The 19,074-nt window shown below is 50.3% G+C and overlaps 2 protein-coding genes across 3 annotated transcripts; both read right to left on the bottom strand.

Annotated features, from left to right (window-relative positions):
- Positions 1 to 1,198: 1,198 nt before the first annotated feature.
- Positions 1,199 to 6,513, bottom strand: C1QC (complement C1q C chain). Its single transcript, XM_049878221.1, has 3 exons — positions 6,405 to 6,513; positions 5,932 to 6,125; positions 1,199 to 2,061 (listed from the first exon to the last, which is right to left on the bottom strand). The coding sequence occupies exons 2-3, from the start codon at positions 6,104 to 6,106 to the stop codon at positions 1,505 to 1,507; spliced, it is 732 nt and encodes a 243-aa protein (XP_049734178.1). The 5' UTR covers positions 6,107 to 6,125; positions 6,405 to 6,513; the 3' UTR covers positions 1,199 to 1,504.
- A 4,055-nt stretch (positions 6,514 to 10,568) lies between these two features.
- C1QA (complement C1q A chain) lies at positions 10,569 to 13,593 on the bottom strand. 2 transcript variants are annotated; one of them, XM_049878219.1, is made up of 4 exons: positions 13,470 to 13,580; positions 13,107 to 13,219; positions 12,413 to 12,582; positions 10,569 to 11,393 (listed from the first exon to the last, which is right to left on the bottom strand). In XM_049878219.1, the coding sequence occupies exons 3-4, from the start codon at positions 12,573 to 12,575 to the stop codon at positions 10,819 to 10,821; spliced, it is 738 nt and encodes a 245-aa protein (XP_049734176.1). In that variant the 5' UTR covers positions 12,576 to 12,582; positions 13,107 to 13,219; positions 13,470 to 13,580; the 3' UTR covers positions 10,569 to 10,818. The 2 variants fall into 2 exon arrangements, with proteins under 2 accessions (XP_049734176.1, XP_049734175.1); XM_049878218.1 differs by lacking the exon at positions 13,107 to 13,219 and having other exon boundaries at positions 13,470 to 13,593.
- Between the last annotated feature and the right edge of the window lie 5,481 nt (positions 13,594 to 19,074).

Genomic DNA, 19,074 nt, shown 5'->3' with positions numbered 1-19,074 from the left:
CATGAAAGGGGTTGGAGGTGCCTGAACCTAACTTGAGCCTGCACTATTGCAGCCTGCCTTGAGTCAGCCAGTGCCTCTGTGGGCTTTGTGGGGCCTTGTAGAACCGAGATCCCAGCAGGCCAGGGCCGGGTTCTCTCTGGGCCTGCACGGGAAAGTTACACTTTTTATCTTTTCACATCTGTACTGTCAATTCCATCTGGTGCTCACTTCAGTGACATTGCTGCAGCAAATGGTGGGTTCCCCTGGTCCTGCCGCAAGGATCGTGGCAGCTGGGCCGATGTCAGAAAGCTCACCGTCAAACTTGATGGCCTGTGGGCAGCCGTGATTTTAGGGCCTCCCTGAGGGCTCCCAGAGTCTGTGAGTTATTCAGGTGGGTCAGAATCTGGGGAGAAGATTCTTACACCCTTTCCCTCACCCACTCGGCCCATTGCAGAGGATGGCTGCAAATATCGTCTGCGTTAATACATATAAAGCACGCAGCATAGTGCCTGGTGCATAGTAAGTGCTCAGCAAATGTTAGCTATTACGATTTTTATTCACTCATTTACTCTGCATTCACTCACTCATTCATCCCAATTCACTCATTAACTCGGCACAAATTCATTGCCTGTTTAGTCTTTGACTGCACTGGGCTTACCTGAGCCCAAACCCCTCCTGTGACACACCAAACCATTTGCCGTAGAGCCCGTTCCAACTCACGGCGATGTCATGTGTGTCGGAGTAGAACTGTGCTCCGTGGGGTTTTCAATGGCTGATTTTCTGAAGTAGATCGCCAGGCCTTTCTTTCAAGGCACTCTCGGGTGGACTAAACCACCAACCTTTGGGTAGCAGCGACACTGTTAACTGTGTGCACCAAGGTGCTCCTAAAATTCAACATAGGCCTGGGGATTCAAACACACTTCCATTTACCTATGAGCACAGATACCTGTAATGACAGCAGTACCTCTCACACAAACAAGTGACAATACATAGCCCTTTGGGGACCTCCTGTGGCCTCTAACCACACTTGGGCATCTGTCTCCCACCAGGCTAGATGGCACTGAACACCTTCACATTGGCAGCCAACCTTTACTGAGCACCAGCGACATACCTTGTCTGAGTCTAGAGCCCAGGGACTGCTGAGGCAGACGCAGAGCTAAATATCAGGAGACCAGCTGCTTCAAGGGATTGGCAATGAAGAATCTGAGCCATGCCCATTTATGGATCCAATGATTTATTTATATATTTCCCTGCCTCTTCCAAGACTTGCGGGGAGGGAGGGTAGAAAAAAGACAGCACCAGAAGGTATTGGTTAGGTGTCAAAGGAGCAGTTTAAGCAATGACTCCTGAAGGCACTCAGAAAAAGGAAGAGAACACGTGGGATGGGGCAGTCAGGGCAGGCTTCCTGAAGGAGGAGGAGTCCATCAGGTGAGTGAGGACTCAGAGACTGGCAAGGGCTGGGCAGCCCGGGCTGGCTGGTGCTGTGGGTCTGTGCAGGGAAGCTGAGGGAGGTGGGGCCACCTGCCTAGTCCGGGAAGAGCAGGAAGCCAGAGAAGACGCTGTCAGAGCCTTCGGTACCCACCATGCCATTGTAGTCATTGACAGCCAGCCACACCTCGTCGCCCAACTGCAGCCGCAGCAGCACGCCGCCTGAGCTGACCTGCTTTTTGTTGGACATATGGTCACAGAAGGTGGTCACCTTGACGCCACTGCGATAGAGTTGCACGCACAGGTTGGCTGTCTGTGACGTGTGATAGACAAAGTAGTAGAGGCCGGGGACTTTGCAGGTGAACTTGCCCGTGCTTGTGTCGTAATGCCCCTGCGGGTTGGTGATGACTCCGTTGAACTTGACCAGGCCGTTGGGCTCCGGGTACTGGACCGTCTGCCGTGTCACTGTGAACACCGACTGGTGCTTCTGCTTGTATCTGCCCTCCTCACCTGGCTCCCCAGGGGGGCCTTGGATGCCAGGATCACCTGGAATCCCGAAGGTCCCCATGGGTCCATTTTTCCCAGGATGGCCAGGTGTGCCAGGTTCTCCCTTCTGGCCCTTGGGTCCTCGAGTCCTGGGGGTAGCTGGGATTCCTGGGAAGAGAGCAGGTGGGAAGGAAGTGATGGGGCAGAGAACAGGAAAGAGGGGCCCTGGGGAGTTTCCTCAGGGGACACACCATCAGTGTTTGGTCTCTGGAAGCTCCTTCCTCCGGATGGAATATCTACCTGGGAGCCCTGTGCCGGAACTAAGACTCTGCCAGAAGGGAGGGATATCCCACCGCACATCCTGCCTCCCCACGGGCTTGCCCCTGGACTTGTTTTTTGGCCCCAGTTTCTTGGCATTTCCCTGTTTCTTGGCCTCAGCTTCCACAGTCAAGGGGGGGAGGGTAAGACTGGGCAGAATCAGGGGTGTCAGAAGACTGTCAGCCAACCGGTGACATGCGGCCTGCAGATACCTTCTGTTTGATCTGCCCAATATATATATATATATTTTTTAATTAGAGCCCAACATTATAAAATTCAAAAACTGCCATTTTGTCAGTCTTGACACAAAAATTGATTAAAGCTTATTTCCTGGGAAGCTCAGGAAGCTTGAGCTTCAGGCCCTCTCACTTGAACTGGCCTCTTCAAGGTCTTTATTTAATTTTATATTTATAATGTTTTTCAACTATTTTGAAATAATTATAGATGCACAGGAAGTGGTGAAAAAAAAATGTATGGAGAAGTCGCGTGTACCCTTTACCTAGTTTTTCCCAACGGTACATCTTACATTACTAAAGTACACTGTCAAGACTGGGAACCTGACATTGATTCGAATTTCACCAGCGTTACATACACTCGTGTGTGTGTGTGTGTGTGTGTGTGTGTACCCGCAGCCATCAAGTCAATTTCAACTCATAACAACCCTGTAGGACAGAGTAGAATTGCCCCACAGGGTTTCCAAGGAGCAACTGGTGGATTCGAACTGCTGACCTTTTGGTTAGCAGCTGAGCTCTTCAGCACTGATCTATGCAATTTTGTCATGTTCGTAGAATTATGTAACCACCACAATCAAGTACATTTATACTTTGTATTATTTTTCTTCCGAGATTCGTACTTCGTACACTCCACATTCCCATTATTCATGGATATTTGAAGGACATCATGCTTGGTAAAGTAGAGGGTCAGCAAAAAACAAGAAGACAGTCAATGAGATGGAATGACGCAGTGGCTGCAACAACGGGCTGCAGCATCACAATGATCGTGAGGGTGGCGCAGGATGGGGCAGTATTTCATTCTGTGGTACGTAGGGTCTCTATGAGTCAGAATCAAGTCGACGGCATCTGACAACATTATTTTTCTTAAAGACAGCCCTTTTACTAGCTTCAGAGCCCGGTGGAACCTGTATTCGTTCCAGAGATTGGACCACACCAGGCCAGCACTAACACATGGCAACCACTGGCTAGAGCCAAGTGGTGGCTACTCCCACTCCACTCAGCCCACATCAGTCCTGTGACAGCTGTCCTCATTCAACTCCCCTACGTTACAGTTGAAGAAATTGAGGCCAGAGACTTGCCCAAGGCTATGTGGCCAGTACAAACTGCAGTCAGGCCTCAGATTAAGTCTTGATTCTTGAGAGAGCCATGAAAAACTGAGCCTCTGTAGAGGTTCTTCTCACCTTGTCTAGTCCATAAAACAGTTGCCATCGAGTCGATTCTGACTCATGGTGAACCCATATGAGTCAGAGTAGAACTGTACTCCATAGGGTTTCAATGGCTGATTTTTTTGAAGTAGATCACCAGGCCTTACTTCCAAGGTGCCTCTTGGTGGACTTGAACCTCCAACCTTTCGGTTAGCAGCTGAATGCTGAACTCTTTGCACCACCCAGGGACTCCTGTTCATACCATACTCATCTTTTAAGGTCTTCCCTCTTTCAGGAAGCCCTCCCTGACTACCTCTCACCAGCCCTGGCTGATCCTTTACTCCTCTGAGCCTCCATAGTGTCGAGGTGTCTGTGCAGGCCCATTGTGACAAATTCTCTGGGGCCTGTTACCCTTTTAGCTCACCATACCTCTGCAGTGAGAGTCAGTGAGGCTCAGAGGTTTAGAAGTGTGGGATCAGGACCCAGCAGACCACGGATTCAGGCCCTGTGATCTTGCGCCAGTGACCTCCCTTCTGAGCCAGTTTGCTCAGTTAAGATCACAGCGTAATAACAGAACTGATGCCAGAGCTGCTGCAGGAAGGGGCTGAGACAATGCATGTAAGCCCTGAGCAAGGTGCAGGCATGACGCAGTGAGTGCTCTCAACGTCAGCCTTCTTTAGGATTGCCGCCAGCGATGCCGAGCGGGAGGTGTCCCATCCTTCGCGATGTCAAGAATCCCCTTGGGAGGTTTCTACTTGTGTCTTGAAACAGCACTGGGGAGGGGCCCTGAGAGGCAGTGGAGGGTAGTGGTTAAGAGCATGGGGGTTTAGAGTTGGGCAGGGTTGGGACTGATTCCACCGTGTGACTTTGAGCAAGTTGCTCAACCTCTCTGAACCCCATTTGTAAAATGGGAGCAAAGCTCCCGTCTTCAAAGGTGTTTTGCTCAGTGTTCTCATTTGAAAAATAGCGAAAGATAATTGTATCTCCCCCATGAGGTAAGTATGGCAAAGGATTTGGAACGGTGGCTGGCACGTAGTAGGAGTTCAGTAGGCAATGACCATCAGCCACCCTGGCAGGGAGATGGCCAGAGGTGGCAGGGAAGTACATGGTCCTGGAAGATGGCACAGCTGGAGGGCTCTTTTGGTGGGGGTGCTCACCTGGAATTGGAGCATTCCTTCTGGAATGTTGGTAACATTCCCCTCCATCGCTGGAGGGAAGATGATGGAGGGGAAATTTCTAAAGTAATTCTTCTCCACTGGCCTCCTTTCCTCCCTCCTGCTTCTACCAGTCTCACCCATGCCTGCCACAGAGACTCTGGGCCTCCCAGGTACACACCTGCTCACTCACTGGCTATCTCAGTCTCTCCCCCAGCACCAGCTGCCTGTTCATATTCTCAGCCCCCTTCTCTCCTGCTAGCTTGCCTGTGACTCTCCACTAGAAGATTCTATGGCTGTGACCCCAACTTCTCACTCCCCACCCCTCCAGCTCCCCAAAATCCTGGGCAAGGAGGCAAATACAGCTCCCTGATGACAAGAATGATGACGACAACAGTAACAATAGCCTACACAAATAGTCTCTACCATGTGCTTATATCAAATATAAGTTTTATATTTAAACTTCTTTAATCCTCAGGACATCCCTGTGAATAGATTCTACTATCTGCCCATTTTACAGATGAGGAAGCTGAGGCACAGCAAGGGTAAGTGGCTGTTTAAGTTCACCTAACTGGGGAGTGAAGGAGCTGGGATTTGAACACTGGCAGTCTGTGCATTGTATGTATCCACCGTGTGGGCTCCACCTTACCCCTAGGTGTCCATGTGGCAGGCAAGTAGTGGAAGAACCCGCAGATGCAATCAAATAACAGGACAGTTTACCAAAGGTTACCAAAGGCTTTCACATGCATTATCTCATGTGAGCCTCCCTGCCCCGTTCCAGGGCAGGTGCTCTTATTCTCCCCCTGTTAGCAGATGAGAGCCCTGGTGACACAATGGTTAAGAGCTTGGCTGCTAACAAAAAGGTGGGCAGTTTGAATCCACCAGCTGCTCCTTGGAGACTCTGTGGGGGCAGTTCTACTCTGTCCTATAGGGTTGCTGTGAGTTGTAATTGACTCAATAGCAAAGGGTTTTGTTTAATATCGATGAGGAAACTGAGGACCGAAGAGGTGAAAGTCACCCCTGCGGAGGCCTGAAGCCTAGGCTCTGAGGTACTCAGACTCTGCCCTGGGGGCAGGAGTGGTGGGAGGGACAGAACTTCCTGCCATCAGGTTGCTGTTCCCCACCCAGGTCACTCAAGCCCTTACTCACCAGACCCCAGGCCCCCATCCCCTGGGCCAGCAGACTCACCTGGCTCACCCTTGGGCCCTGGCAGCCCATCATGCCCGTCCTTTCCTGGGGCCCCAGGCAGGCCTGGCATCCCCGGGATCCCGTAGCAGCTTGTGCTGGCCTGGCCCCTGAGGGGTAGTGTCAGCAGGAGCAGTAGCAGGTTTAGGCTGAGCGGGGGCTGGGAGCCGGGCCCCATGTCCGTCCTGGGGAAGGAGCTAGGTGGAGGGGGAACCGAGTTAGGAGTTGACCTCCCCAGTCCTTCACCTGTCCTCCTTACTCTTCTCACTCGCCAGAGTCAGGCCACCCAGCCCCACAGCCCCCCTCTCTCCCCAAGGGAACATGAAGAGTGATGGGGCCTCTTCTTTGAGCCCAGGTCCCCTGCCCAGTAGGGAATGGGGACCTCCTTCCTCTCATGAATCAGGGCCACATTTCAGGAAGGTGGCAAAGGGACAGAAAAGCCCTTTGCTCTCACCTGGGCAGGCCCCTGGGCTCACCTGGAGGTGGGAGGCTTCTGGTCTGGTCACAGAAATGTCCTCAGATCTGCTTCCCCTCTCCTGGCAGGAGGACACCGTGCTGGAGTGGACACAGCTCAGAGCTGGGCTGGCCCCCTCCCTTCCCTCCCCTCCCCTCCCCTCCCCGCCCTCCCCCTCCCCCCAGTCCCACATCCCCTTTCCCATCATTTTCCCTGACTGGACACTTTCTTCTGGGTGCTGAGCTAGACTGACCACAGCGACACCCTGTGTCCCCTGCCCCAGTCATGAGGGTATAAAATGAGGAAATGTCCACAGCCCTGGTATCTGGTTAAGGGTGGGGTTGGGTATGAAGACATAAGCCTCTTGAGCACAGACCTCCCTCCGAGTGAACTTCAGCCCATCTAATGCCCAGCACTGTTCGTTGGTTATTTGTTGGTATGTCAGAGTTATAATCTGCCCCCCTTTACAGATAAGAAAACGGAGGCCCAGGAAGGCGAAATCCCTTGTCCAAAGTCACATAGTGAGTGATCCCTTGGGGTCGAAAGCCTTGTTCTGACACCTCTGCTCAACAGCCCCCAGAAACAGGCCTTGCATGTTCTTGTCAGATGGCTGGCCCTGTTCTAGGCACTTCCATTTGCCCTGACCCAGTTGCCACACTTGAGGGTGGACACCCAGGATGGGCAAGATTTAACAGCAGGCAGCGGCTGGTTACAGGGTCGGTAGCCTAGGGTTCTATTTCCAGCCCCCTCACTCCCTTGCCCCAGGCCTTTGGTGAATCACTCGCCCCTCTGGGCCTCTGTCTTCCCACCCATATATTGGGGCTCCCCAGGCTTTGAGTGTTGGTGGCTTCTCTTTTGCTGGGGTCTTGCCAGCACCTCCATCCTAGGGACCCCCTGCCCCTGTTCTTGGTGAGAGTTTGCCAGTGGGCGCCAGGCTGGAGGAGCCGAGAAAGGCCCCTCACCCCTCATAGAGATGAGGGACGGGATGAAGAAGGTGTGGGGCAGTAGAGGTTCCAGTCTTGACCCAATTGTGCCTCCTGCGTGACTGTGTGAAGATTGACTTCCCTGAGTGGCGGGGTCCACTAGCTGGCACACAAGGCTGAGGCGAGGATTCAGTGCATAACGCAGAGACCATTTTAACCCCAGGTTGGGCCTGGACGGGAGTTCAGAGCCCTGCCTCTGCCTCGCTGGGTGACCACTGGGGGCCTCAGTCCCCCCATCTGTGCAAGGGGGCTGTGGCACCTCTCCACTCTCTGGGACACAGGGCTGCAGAGAGCGTGAGTGAGGTTAAAGACGTGGTCGCACTTGACTCTGAGAGTCCCCCGCGGTGGAGGGCTGAGAAGGAGGGGGAAGAGAAGCAGCATTTTTCCCTTTAGAGACCTAGCCAACGGCACCGGGCACCTAGGGCTCTCATCCTCCGTGCTTGCCTCGTCCGTGCCTGGCCCGGCTTGTCCAGCAGGTGGCAGCCTCGGCTCACGCTGGGCCTCACCCCCACCGCGCCCGCAACCCGACTCAGGCTCGTTCCCTCTTCCCAGAGGGGCCACTGGTTTGCCTGAGAGCCTACCCAGCCCTAAATTAGGTGGAAGAGGATAGGCATGGGTGGAACTTAGGGTGAGGAGGCAGCTGGGCACTCCTGCACCTACCATGTCTCTAGCCACCACCCCTTTTCCACCACTTTTCCAGCCTCTGGTCCGGACAGTCTCGAAGTCCCATCACAATGAAAGAAGCCCCCTTTGGGGTCCGGCAGACCTGGTTCAAATCCTGGCATGTGAACTTGGGTAGATGGCTCCTTTCTCTGAACCTCAGTGTCACTCATCTGCTTTGCTGTGATTAAATGCATTAATGGCTATGAAGTGTCCAGCACATAGTACCCACTGCTGTCAAGTTGATTCCGACTCATAGCGACCCTATAGGACAGAGTAGAACTGCCACATAGAGTTTCCAAGGAGCGCCTGGTGTATTCAAACTGCTGACCTTTTGGTTAGCAGCTATAGCTCTTAACCACTACACCACCATGGTTTCCCAGCACATAGTGGGTGCTCAAAAATATGTTTCTTTTTCCAGTCTGTGGGCATGTCTGTTCTGGGTGGATTTCTTTTTTTTAGACCAGAAAGCTGAGGTTTGAAGGAGATTAACTGACCGCCGAAGATTGGTGGCAGAGCAGGGGCAAGAGCAGCCCCAAAAGAGGGTCTTGCCCTAGGGACAGGCACTGCCCCACCCAGAGTTCTTGAATGTGTGTAAATCTAGTGGTGAGGGTAGGGGTGGAGTGCTTGTGTTAGGTATGTAATGACTCTGAAGCTAGTTGTGTGATAGCTAATGGGTGGGAGAGAGAGTCCCTCTGTCCCTGAGGCTGGCTCTGTGGAGTCTGAACATGTATGGAGAGGGAACACAGACATGTCCGAGGCATGCGTTGGACAGTGAGGAGGATGTGTATACCTGGTGTCGGTGGGGATGTCTGGGTAGCGACATGTGTCTCCGGGGGGGTGTGTATGTGTGTGAGCACTTCTGATAGTTTATGGGTCTCACTGGGATATCAGAGGCAGGGGGTGCATGGGTGTGGCAGTATGTGTATCCAGGAATGTGTCTGCGTGTGACTTTGAAGGCATAACTAGTGTGTACCTCCAAGCGAGTGCCTGTGCGTGTCTACAGGAGTGGATGTGTACCGGAGAAGGGGGTTACTTGAGCCTGTGTTTCCGTGGGACTGGGAGAGTCTTGGTCTAGGAATGTGGGCCCTTGTGCACCTCAAGGTGTGCTGTGTGTGCATGACTGTGTGTGTGTGTGGTATGCATGTGTGTGTGTGCATGTATGATTGTGCATGTGTGTGTTTGTCATGCATGTATATGATTGCGTGTGTATATGTGTGTGTGGGTGGGTAGCATGTAGCACAGTGATCAACAGGCTTCCTTTGAGAAAACATACGCAGCGTTAGGCCTTTTCAGGCCCCCTATATTTTCCCCATGTGCAAAGGACATGGCGGTGCTTCTTGCTTCTGAGCAGCTCCCAGATGGGGTTAGTGGGGCCCTGGGAATGCACCTCGAGGACTCAAGATCCTCCCCAACCTCTACCCCAGGGTGCCCAGCAGGCAGCCCAGGCAACAGCTCCACCCCCAAGCCTGCTGGGGTGGAAGTCCAGGTCTGTACTCAGGAAACCTGGCTTCTGTAAGACTGCTGGGTGCCTTTGGGCCAATTGCTTCTCTTCTCTGATCCTGCCCCTGAGGTACACAGGGTTGGGAAAGCCCATGTGTAATTTGTCACATGTGTGGCTGTGGTGGCTGGCAAGGCTGGTGAGGCTAGTGGTTAAACATGCAGGCGTGGGCATCTGTAAGACTTGGGTTCAAATCCCAGCTCTTCCCCTTGGAACTGACCTTGGCTTTACCTGCCCCCCTCCTGCCTTAACTTTATTATATATAAAATAGGGTCATAATACCCATCCCAGAGTCTGATTGTAAAGATAAACCTCATATGACCATAGCTGAAACTTACATAGCCCTTACTATGAACCAGATACTGTATGAAATTTCACGTATTAAGTCATTAAATCCTCCCAACAACCCTTTGAGGTAGGTATCATTATTATTTCCACTTTATGAGGAAACAGAGATTTACAAAAGCTATGTAATACACAGAGCCCTGGTGGCACAGTGGTTAAGAGCTTGGCTGCTAACCAAAAAGGTCAGCTGTTCGAATCCACTCCTTGGAAACCCTATGGGGGCAGTTCTACTCTGTCCTATAGGGTCGCTATGAATCAGAATTGACTTGACGGCAAAGGGTTTGGTTTCTTGGTTTGGATGTAACATACAAACGATTGGACAATAAGTGGTGGAACCAGGATTTGAACCCAGGCAGATAAGGCTCCAGGACCAGCTAAACACATGGGGTAAAACACTAAATCCAGGCCTGCCTTTTAAGCACTCAATAATTACTGTTATTCTTATGCCTCCTGGAGTCCCTGGGTGGTACAAATGGTTAATATACTACTAACCCAAAGGATGGAAGTTTGAGTCCACTCAGCTGCACCTCGGAAGAAAGGTGTGGTGATCTCCTTCCGAAAAATCAGTCATTGAAAACCCTGTGGAAACCAGTTTTACTCTGACACACACGAGGTCGCCAAGAGACAGAGTCAACTTAACAGCAGCTGGTGTTTATGCCTCCTGACCAGTGCCCAGAGTAGGAATTAAACATTGGGCTCAGCAGACACAGACTCAGGTGTTTATTCCAGGAAGAGGGCTAAGAAATGACCTCCTCCTTAGCATGCACAGTGGGGTAGCAAGTCCTACGGGCTTCCAACCCGTCCCCCACCCTTCAGGCAGCAAAAGCAACAGCACCCCCGTTTTACACAGCAGAGCACAGGAACTCAGAGAGATGGAGTGAGTGCCCCAGAGTCACACAGCATAAAGCGGATGAGGCTGGGGTGTGTGTTGGGGGGTCCTTCCTGACTCAGGTGGATGGGAAGATAAGGAAGCCACTGAAGATGCTGTCTGCGTCAGTGCCCTGGTAGATGTGGCCCTTGACAGGGTCCTTCTCGATCCAGACTTGGTCGCCATGCTGGAGCTGGAGCACTGTGCCCCCGGACACCACCTGGAAGAGCCCTCTGCTGTTGGTGTCGCAGAAGCCCAGGGAGCGCCGGGGGTGGTTCCTCCCAGAGGACACGATGGACAGGCAGATGTCCCGCTTGGACACCACCTGGAAGGTGAAGTAGTAGTAGCCGGGCACAGCGCAGACAAAGAGGCCCGAGTGGTTCTGGTACGGGCCTTCCTGGTTGGTGAGGACCGTGTCAAAAATGACCACGTTGCCGCCCATTGGGGGGTTCCTCCTCACTGCTGAGAAGGCTGGCCGTGGCTGGTCCTTGATGTTCCCTGGGTTACCCTTGAGGCCCTTCAATCCTGGGGGCCCAGATATCCCTGTGGGACCGCTGGGCCCCGGGAAGCCCATCTTGCCAGATTTTCCGGGGGACCCGGGGTCCCCCTGATCTCCTTTGAGGCCTTGGATGCCTGTCCGGATGCCAGCAGCGCCTGGAGGGAGAGAGGCCCAATTGGACTGAGAGCCCAGTGCCTGTTAATCCTCAGGAAGAGGGCTGGACCCTGGTGGAGGGGGCTGTGGGGGATGGGAGTGTCTGGGCCTCTGAGACACTGATTCTGTCTAGTTCTGTGACCTTAGGCAAGTTTCTATCATCTCTGAGCCTCAGCTTCTTCATCTGCAAAACGGAAAGGAGTGTGGACAGACACTTGGGAATGTGTCAGGTGCTGGGAAAGGCAGGGTGCTCCGGCTTCTCCACTGTGTCATGCCCTCCACTCTCCTCCTGGCCCCTGGCTGACTTCCTGTCCAGGGACCACAGGTAGGATGCTCGGGTGGGAATTGTTGCAAATGTCTATACTGGTCCTTCTGGTCTGGGAGACTCAGGGAGATTATAGGAGACTTTCCTTCCCCACTGTGGCCATCCCCTCCTCCCTTTTCCTTCACCCCTAGGTTTTTTTCTCCAGAACATGAGAGGATCTGAAGCCTGAAGGGTGGAGGGGTGGGGGGGAGCAAGGAAGGAATGGAAGGGGCAGCTGGAAAGAAGCAAAGAGGATAGTTGCAGTTAATTGATCCCTCTCTATGTGCCATGTAGGGGTTATTTCTCTATTTTGCTGATGAGGAAATTGAGGCTCAGAGAGGGTCAGTAACTTTCTTGAGGTCACACAGCAAGGCAGGGTGTCTAAAGCCTGGGGCCTTAACTGTTCTGTCAACTGAAGCCACTAAGGACTGGGTACTGTTTTCAGGGCTTTCACATTCATTGTTCACAGGGAGGAAGGGGAGGTCACAGAAAGAGGACCCAGGCAGTAAGGGGGATGTGGAGGGGCCTGGAGGGCTGGGGGCATGGCCCAGGAGAAGGCTAGCCCCCCTTCAACACTCTGGGCCACATGCAAACTGGAGGGGCTTCATGTGAGGACCAAGGCGGACTCCTGCTTCCTAGTGCTGCCCCCAAACTTTGCACCCTGGAGACCAAGCCAGGCCAGGGCCTGAGAGGCTGTGGTCCAATAGAGGTGCTTACCTGGTTCCCCTCGCTCCCCTTTGAGGCCTGGCCGTCCAGATCGGCCAGGGTTTCCTGGGGTTCCATCTGTCCCATCTGGTGCTCTGCACGTGTCCTGGGTCACTGTAGAGGCCAGGGATACGGCCAGCACACAGACCACCAGCCAGCCCTTAGGGGCCTCCATGATGGCACTGTGGAGACACAGGGTAGGGCTGGGCAGGCTGGACATCACATATCCACATACACCCCCTCACTCACTTGAATCCCATATCATAAGGATATGTACATACCTCCCCCAAAGCGCACAAGCACGTGCACGCACACACACATACACACACACACACTCCAGGGCCTTCAATGTCCACCTCCATCTAGCACCAGGGACTGCACACAACCACAGACTCACACAGATGTATACACACAGCTGAGCACACTCATATGCACACTCAGACACACTAACACACACATGCACTTCCACACTGACACAGCCTCTCATTCATACACCTCCCCAAAACAGTATGCAAACTCAAAAGTCCAGTACCCACTCCTGGACACACAGACATGCACGTCGACACACACATTCATACACCCCCACGGATGAGTGACCCCGTTCAACAAACATTTATTGAGCGCCTGCTTTTCATGAACTCTCCCCCAGTGGTGGAGTCATCCAGGGACGGAGGGAGTCACAAACCCCTGACGCACTTCTGCTCACCCCTGCCTCCCGCTTGCTTGGTCCTGTTCAGCACCCACTCATGTGGCCCCTTTGCAGGGCTCGGACACCCTCAGCCTTCTCCTAGCTTCTTGTGTTTTGAGGGACTAGGAACCCTGGTTAGAACGAATGGATCTGTATCAGTACCCCCTGCCCTCCCCAATGCTCTAGGCCAAGGGGGTAAGGCCCCCCCAGTCTCCCGTTCTGGGTTCTGGAGCAATGCCCCTCCCCCTCCCTGTACTGGCATAGAATCAGCTCTAGGTGGTCTCCCTCCCTTCCTCCTTGCCTCAGTTGTCCAGCCCCCTGGGTCAGCTGCCCTGCTCCTGAACCCCCCACAGCCCCCTCCCTGTCAGTCCCTGGCCTCACCTGCCTCTGGTCATCAACTCCGACTGGGCTCCTGTCCTCCACCCAGGTCCTCCGCCTTCTGGGACCCCGGTGGGATACCCAGGAGGGATGGCGCCCGCTGTGGCCTGAGTTTCACATCCCTTTCCACTTCCCCTTCCGCTTCTCTGGACCTGCCCCCCGCACTGCCCCTGGGGCCAGGGACTTTTTGAGCAGACCTCAGCAAGACTGGAACATTGGATGTCCTACCCCAGCAACAGCTGGTGTGGGGGTGGGGACAGCAAGGCGAGCGTCAGCCAGGATGGGGACAGTGGAGGGGTACCGGGTGAGGCTATGAGAATCAGAGAAGCACTGTACCTCAGGGCAAAGGAATATGTTTTAAAAAATCAGTAGCTCGTAGGATTTTTTCATGATTATGAAAGCAACATGTGTTCATTGCAAAAGCTTGGAAAACAGAAAAGCACAAAGAAAGACCAGTGCAGTGGTGAGGAACAGAAGAAGGTCCATAATTTGCTTTCTAGACCTGCTACTTCCTAGTTGTGTGTCCTTAAGCTCCAAGGTTAACCTCCTGGGGCCTCAGTTTCCTTATCTATAAATTGGGAAAAGTAGATCTGACCTCATAGTATTACTATCAAGTTTTAACGAGATAATATATTTATAAAACCCTTGGCATGTGGTGAACAATAGTCTTCATCAACATTAAGAAAATAGCAGCATGAGCCTGTGCGTGTAATCCCACCGTTTAGGGATAATTGCTCTTAACGTTTGGGTCGTGTAGCCTTATCATTCCCTGTTAGCGCTGCTCACTTCATCATTGCCAGCTTTGACCCTGAGAATGTTTTTCTTTAGACTGAAGGACTCTGCCTTTCCTGGGGTGTCCCGAGTGGTGCAAATGGTTAACGCGTTCGGCTGCTAACCAAAAGGTTGACAGTGTGAGCCCACCCAGAGGTGCCTCGGAAGAAAGGTGTGGCAATCTACTTAAGAACAATCAGCCATTGAAAATCTTACGGAGCACAGTTTTACTCTGACACACAAGGGGTTGCCGTGAGTCTGAATCGACTCAATGGTAACTGTTTTTTTTTTTTTTGTCTCTTCCAGACTGGGGACCAATGTGCTCAGGCCTGGGCTGACCACGTTGTTCTTTTTCTTCCCACGAGCATGACTTTTCCTGAAATTTCACCAGAGAGAGAGAGAGAGAGCAGGAGAGAGGAGAAAAGGGAAAGCTGTTGTATATTGAGCAGATAGATGCAGGACAGTTTAGGGCCAGGATCTTCAAACTTTTGGGACTCCTTTTTCAATTGCAAGCTTACGTGACCTCCAATATATATCAAATGGGGCTGCTCTGGTTGAAGGGTGGGGACCCAGAGCGCCACCTATCAGCCCCTTCCTTGTTCCCTGGATTCAGGAGGTTAGTGGAGCTAAAATCTCAGCCGGGCTTAACCCATAACTTACCGTTTGACCTTGGGAAAGCCACATTACTTCCTTGGTCCTCAGTTTTCTTATCTGTAAAATGGGAATGATACAACCTCCTAACTGGGCTACTGAGGGATTATATGAGATTATAAGTAATATCTGTGTGATATTTGTAATATTTGAATAATACTGTGTGACCTTGGGCAAGTCACTTTCTCCATCTATAAAGATGAGAGAGTGGGTGAGAGGCAGGAAGGCTGTATCAAATGGTCTCTAGCATCCATCTTCTTGGATTGCATCCTGCCTGCCTTGCTTCCCTGCCAGAAGAGTTTGGAATGTGACATATCAGAGCCAGAAGACCAGCCCAATCTCTCCCATTTTACAGATAAGGAAACTAAGGACCAGAGACAGAGAGCCTTGCCCAAGGTCCCATAGAAAGTGGTAGAGTTGGCCTGAAGAAAAATGAAGTACTGTGAAAGCCTTGTCAAAGTGTAGTTTACAAAGTATTAAATGCACAATTCTCACACAAATCAAGAGTTAGAACATGTCAAATTTTTTTCTTTTTGTAGCTTGTTAATGAGGGAACCAGCAGGATGACAAAACTAGTTCAATGAAGGACATATTTGTATATATGGAGAGAGAGAAAGAAGACAGATTCAGCTAAAAAATGAAAAACAAAACACGAAATCTGGAATATCGTAAGACAGCTAAATCAGACACAAAACTGGGTAATGTCCTATAAACCAAAAAAATAAAAACCTAACTCGTTGTCAAGTTGATTCCAACTTGTAGTTGGACAGAGTAGAACTACCCCATAGGGTTTCCAAGGCTGCAAATCTTTAGTGCAGCAGACTGCCACATTTTTCTCCCTCGGAGAGGCTGGTGGGTTTGAACCACCGACCTTTTGGTTAGCAGCTGAGTACTTAACCACTGCACTGCCAGAGCTCCCCTAATGTCCAATGGGGAAGTAAGATCGTAGTATTGGGGTTATCTCCTCTATTGGACAGGAATAATAGTACCTCTACCAGACAAAAATTATTTGTAATTTACCAGTTTTTACCAGCTAACACCTATCTTTATAGAGTCTGGGCCCTAATCAATACTCAATAAAAAGTCAAGCAAAGTGACATTTCCCTGGAGTGTCACATGACCCTTAGGAGGGCTTGTTGGACCCTGCTCTACCTTGACTTTGAAGGGACACCAGTTATCTACTTGCCTTATTTCCAAGTGTTGGATAACTTACTTAACTGGCTATTTCAAGTGTACAAACACTTCCCAAGAAATAAAAAAGACCAGAAGAAAGACCTGGCAACCTACTTCTGAAAACTCAGCCGTGGAACTCCTATGGAGCACAGTTCTACTCTGTAACACATAGGGTTGCCATGAGTCAGAAACAGCTCTCTGGCAACTGGTTTTTTAAAGATATTGCAAGATAAGCTTGAGGAAGGACAAGTATTGGCAACAAGGAATGCATAGTGAAGAGTGTTATCCAAGAAACTTTTTAAGTCCCTGGGTAGTGCAAACAATTAAGCACTTAGCTGCTGACCAAAAGGTTGAAGGTTCAAGTCCACCCAGAGGCACCTTGGAAGAAAGGCCTGGTGATCTACTTCCAAAAAAATCAGCCTCTGAAAACCCTAAGGAGCACAGTTCTACTCTGACTCACATGGGTTGCCATAGTCAGAGTCCACTTGATGGCAACTGGTTGGTTTTCTGGAACCTTACCTGTAGAAGAGCACTTGGGTTTTCAATTAATGAAATTTCTCACCAAATAGAAACACAGAGCACATCTGGAAAGTTTGGAAATTTTTTTATTATTAAAAATTTTTTTTAAAGGCATCAGTAATACTGAATACGTCACAAGTATGAAAAATAAATGGGGCAGTGATAGCCCCGAGAGTGTCACAACAGAGACACCTTCAGTCACGAGGAATGGACATGTTTCCATCTCTCCAGAGCCCAGGTTCCCAGAGGGGAGGCAGGAGACGCAGAGACAAGAGGAAACCCTTGGAATGCTATAAAATCATGATCCACGGGGTCCAGTCCCAGAGGGTAGTCAAGGGTCAAAGAAATAACCCAAAGATAACTTTTGAATTACTCATATTCTTTATGATTGAGTCACATCTCACTCAAGGATTGGGTTCCAAAATCAGCATATTAGGTAAAAATTGTAAATGGTCAATGTTATCCTTGGAAAATCTTAGGAAAGCTCCTTGTTGGAGACCATATTATAATGTCAAAATAGTCCTAGGCAGTCAGTTTTAGCTTTGACCTTAGAATAATTTTTCTTTTTTTTCAGTTGAGCACTGGTAGGCTAATGTTATACCCTCCCTGCCAAAGAAAGGAGCTGAATCTTTAAAGACTGAGGTCGCACTCAGTGGTGAGGTGTTCTGACCATGAGAGGTGTTAAAAATTAAAATTTCCATGTACTAAATTTGTGTATGAACTCATAAGCTTTATTTTTTAGTTCATGGGTTGGGGAACATCTGATCTGGAAATCAGACAAGCGTTCTGAAGAGCTGTACAAAACAAGGGGGGTTTGTAGTCACAGACGCACAGGAACAGGAAGCTATTCTGGGCAAATTTCAGATTGGCTGGCAGACACTTTCTTTCCTCACTTGGGATAAAGGGGAAATTTTGAACTAGGTTAAACTGAGTAGGCAGGTTCTAATTGGTTAGCTTAGATTTCCGTTTCTGGGTGAGCCAGTTGATTGATTTCAGTTTTGGCTCCTGGAAAGGTTAGGCGTTTGCAAGAAATGATAACTTAGGTTTCCGTTTGTTGAGGTGAGGCTTAGCATAAGTGACTCCGTTTTGGGCCTAGTATAGCCAGGTTAAGGAGCCCTGGTGGCACAGTGGTTAAGAGTTCGCTGCTAATCAAAAGGTTGGCAGTTAGGATCTACCAGCCCCTCCTTGAAAACCCTGTGGGGCAGTTCTACTCTGTCCTGTAGGGCCACTATGAGTCAGAATTGACTTGTCAGCAATGGTGTTTTTTTTTTTTTTTTTTTTTAGTGGCTCCGTGGGAGAAAGGCCTAGCAATCTGCTCCTGTAAAGATTAACCCAAAAATCCATTGCCCTTGAGTCAATCCTGACTCATAGAAATCTTATAGGGCAGAGTAGAACTGCCCCATAGGGTTTCCAAGGCTGTAATCTTTGAGGCCCTGACACGTCTGTCAGTTTGTCATACTGGGGGGCAGGGTCACCTATGGTGGACAAGTTTCAGCTGAGATTCCAGACTAAGATAGACTAGGAAGAAAGGCCCAGTGGTCTACTTCTGAAAAGAAATGAGCCCGTGAAAATCTTATGAAGAGCAGTGAAACGTTGTCTGATAATAGTGCTGGAAGATGAGACCCTCAGGTTGGAAGGCACTCAAAGAGACGAGTGGGGAGGAGCTGCCTCCTCAAGGTAGAGTCGACCTTAATGACATGAATGGAGTCAAGCTTTCAGCACCTTCATTTGCTGTTGTGGCACGACTCAAAATGAGGAGAAACAGCTGCAAACATTCCTTAATAATTGGAAAGTGGAATATATGAAGTATGAACCTAGGAAAATTGGAAACCATCAAAAATGAAATGGAATCCATAAACATCAATATCCTAGGCTTTAGTGAGCTAAAAATGGACTGGTATTGGCCATTTTGAATCAGACAATCACATGGTCTACTATGCTGGGAACGACAAATTGAAGAGGAATGGCGTTGCATTCATCGTCAAAAAGAGCATTTCAAGATCTACCCTGAAGTACAGTGCTGTCAGTGATAGGATAATATCCATACACCTACAAGGAATACCAGTAAATATGGCCATTATTCAAATTTCTGCACCAACCACTAAGGCCAATGATGAAGAAACTGAAGATTTTTACCAACTTCTGCAGTCTGAAATTGATCAAACATGCGATCAGGATGCATTGATAATTACAGGTGATTGGAATGTGAAAGTTGGAAACAAAGAAAGACCAGTAGAGTGACTCTGTGTATTCCTTCCATCTTTTAATGCTTCCTGTGTTGTTTAATATTTTCCCCATAGAATCCTTCACTATTGCAACTTGAGGCTTGAATTTTTTCTTCAGTTCTTTCAGCCTGAGAAATGCTGAGTGTGTTCTTTCCTTTTGGTTTTCTAACTCCAGCTCTTTGCACATGTCCTTATAATACTTCGCTTTTTCTTCTTGAGCTGCCCTTTGAAATCTTCTTATAGTCCAGTCCAATCCCTATCTGAAGAGT

The sequence above is a fragment of the Elephas maximus genome, chromosome 3 (assembly GCF_024166365.1).
Source record: "Elephas maximus indicus isolate mEleMax1 chromosome 3, mEleMax1 primary haplotype, whole genome shotgun sequence".
Lineage (NCBI taxonomy): Eukaryota > Metazoa > Chordata > Mammalia > Proboscidea > Elephantidae > Elephas > Elephas maximus.
The sequence above is the reverse complement of the archived record's forward strand: the minus strand, read 5'-3'. Positions and strand labels throughout refer to the sequence as shown.

Bases quoted from the DNA above. Each gene is read 5' to 3' on its own strand.
- C1QC (XM_049878221.1), bottom strand. From the start codon at position 6,106: ATGGGGCCCGGCTCCCAGCCCCCGCTCAGCCTAAACCTGCTACTGCTC. The intron at 2,062-5,931 runs GTGAGTCTGCTG...CTCTCTTCCCAG, and splicing joins AGGGCCCAAGGGTGAGCCAG to GAATCCCAGCTACCCCCAGG.
- C1QA (XM_049878218.1), bottom strand. The intron at 11,394-12,412 runs GTAAGCACCTCT...CTCTCCCTCCAG, and splicing joins AGGGGAGCGAGGGGAACCAG to GCGCTGCTGGCATCCGGACA.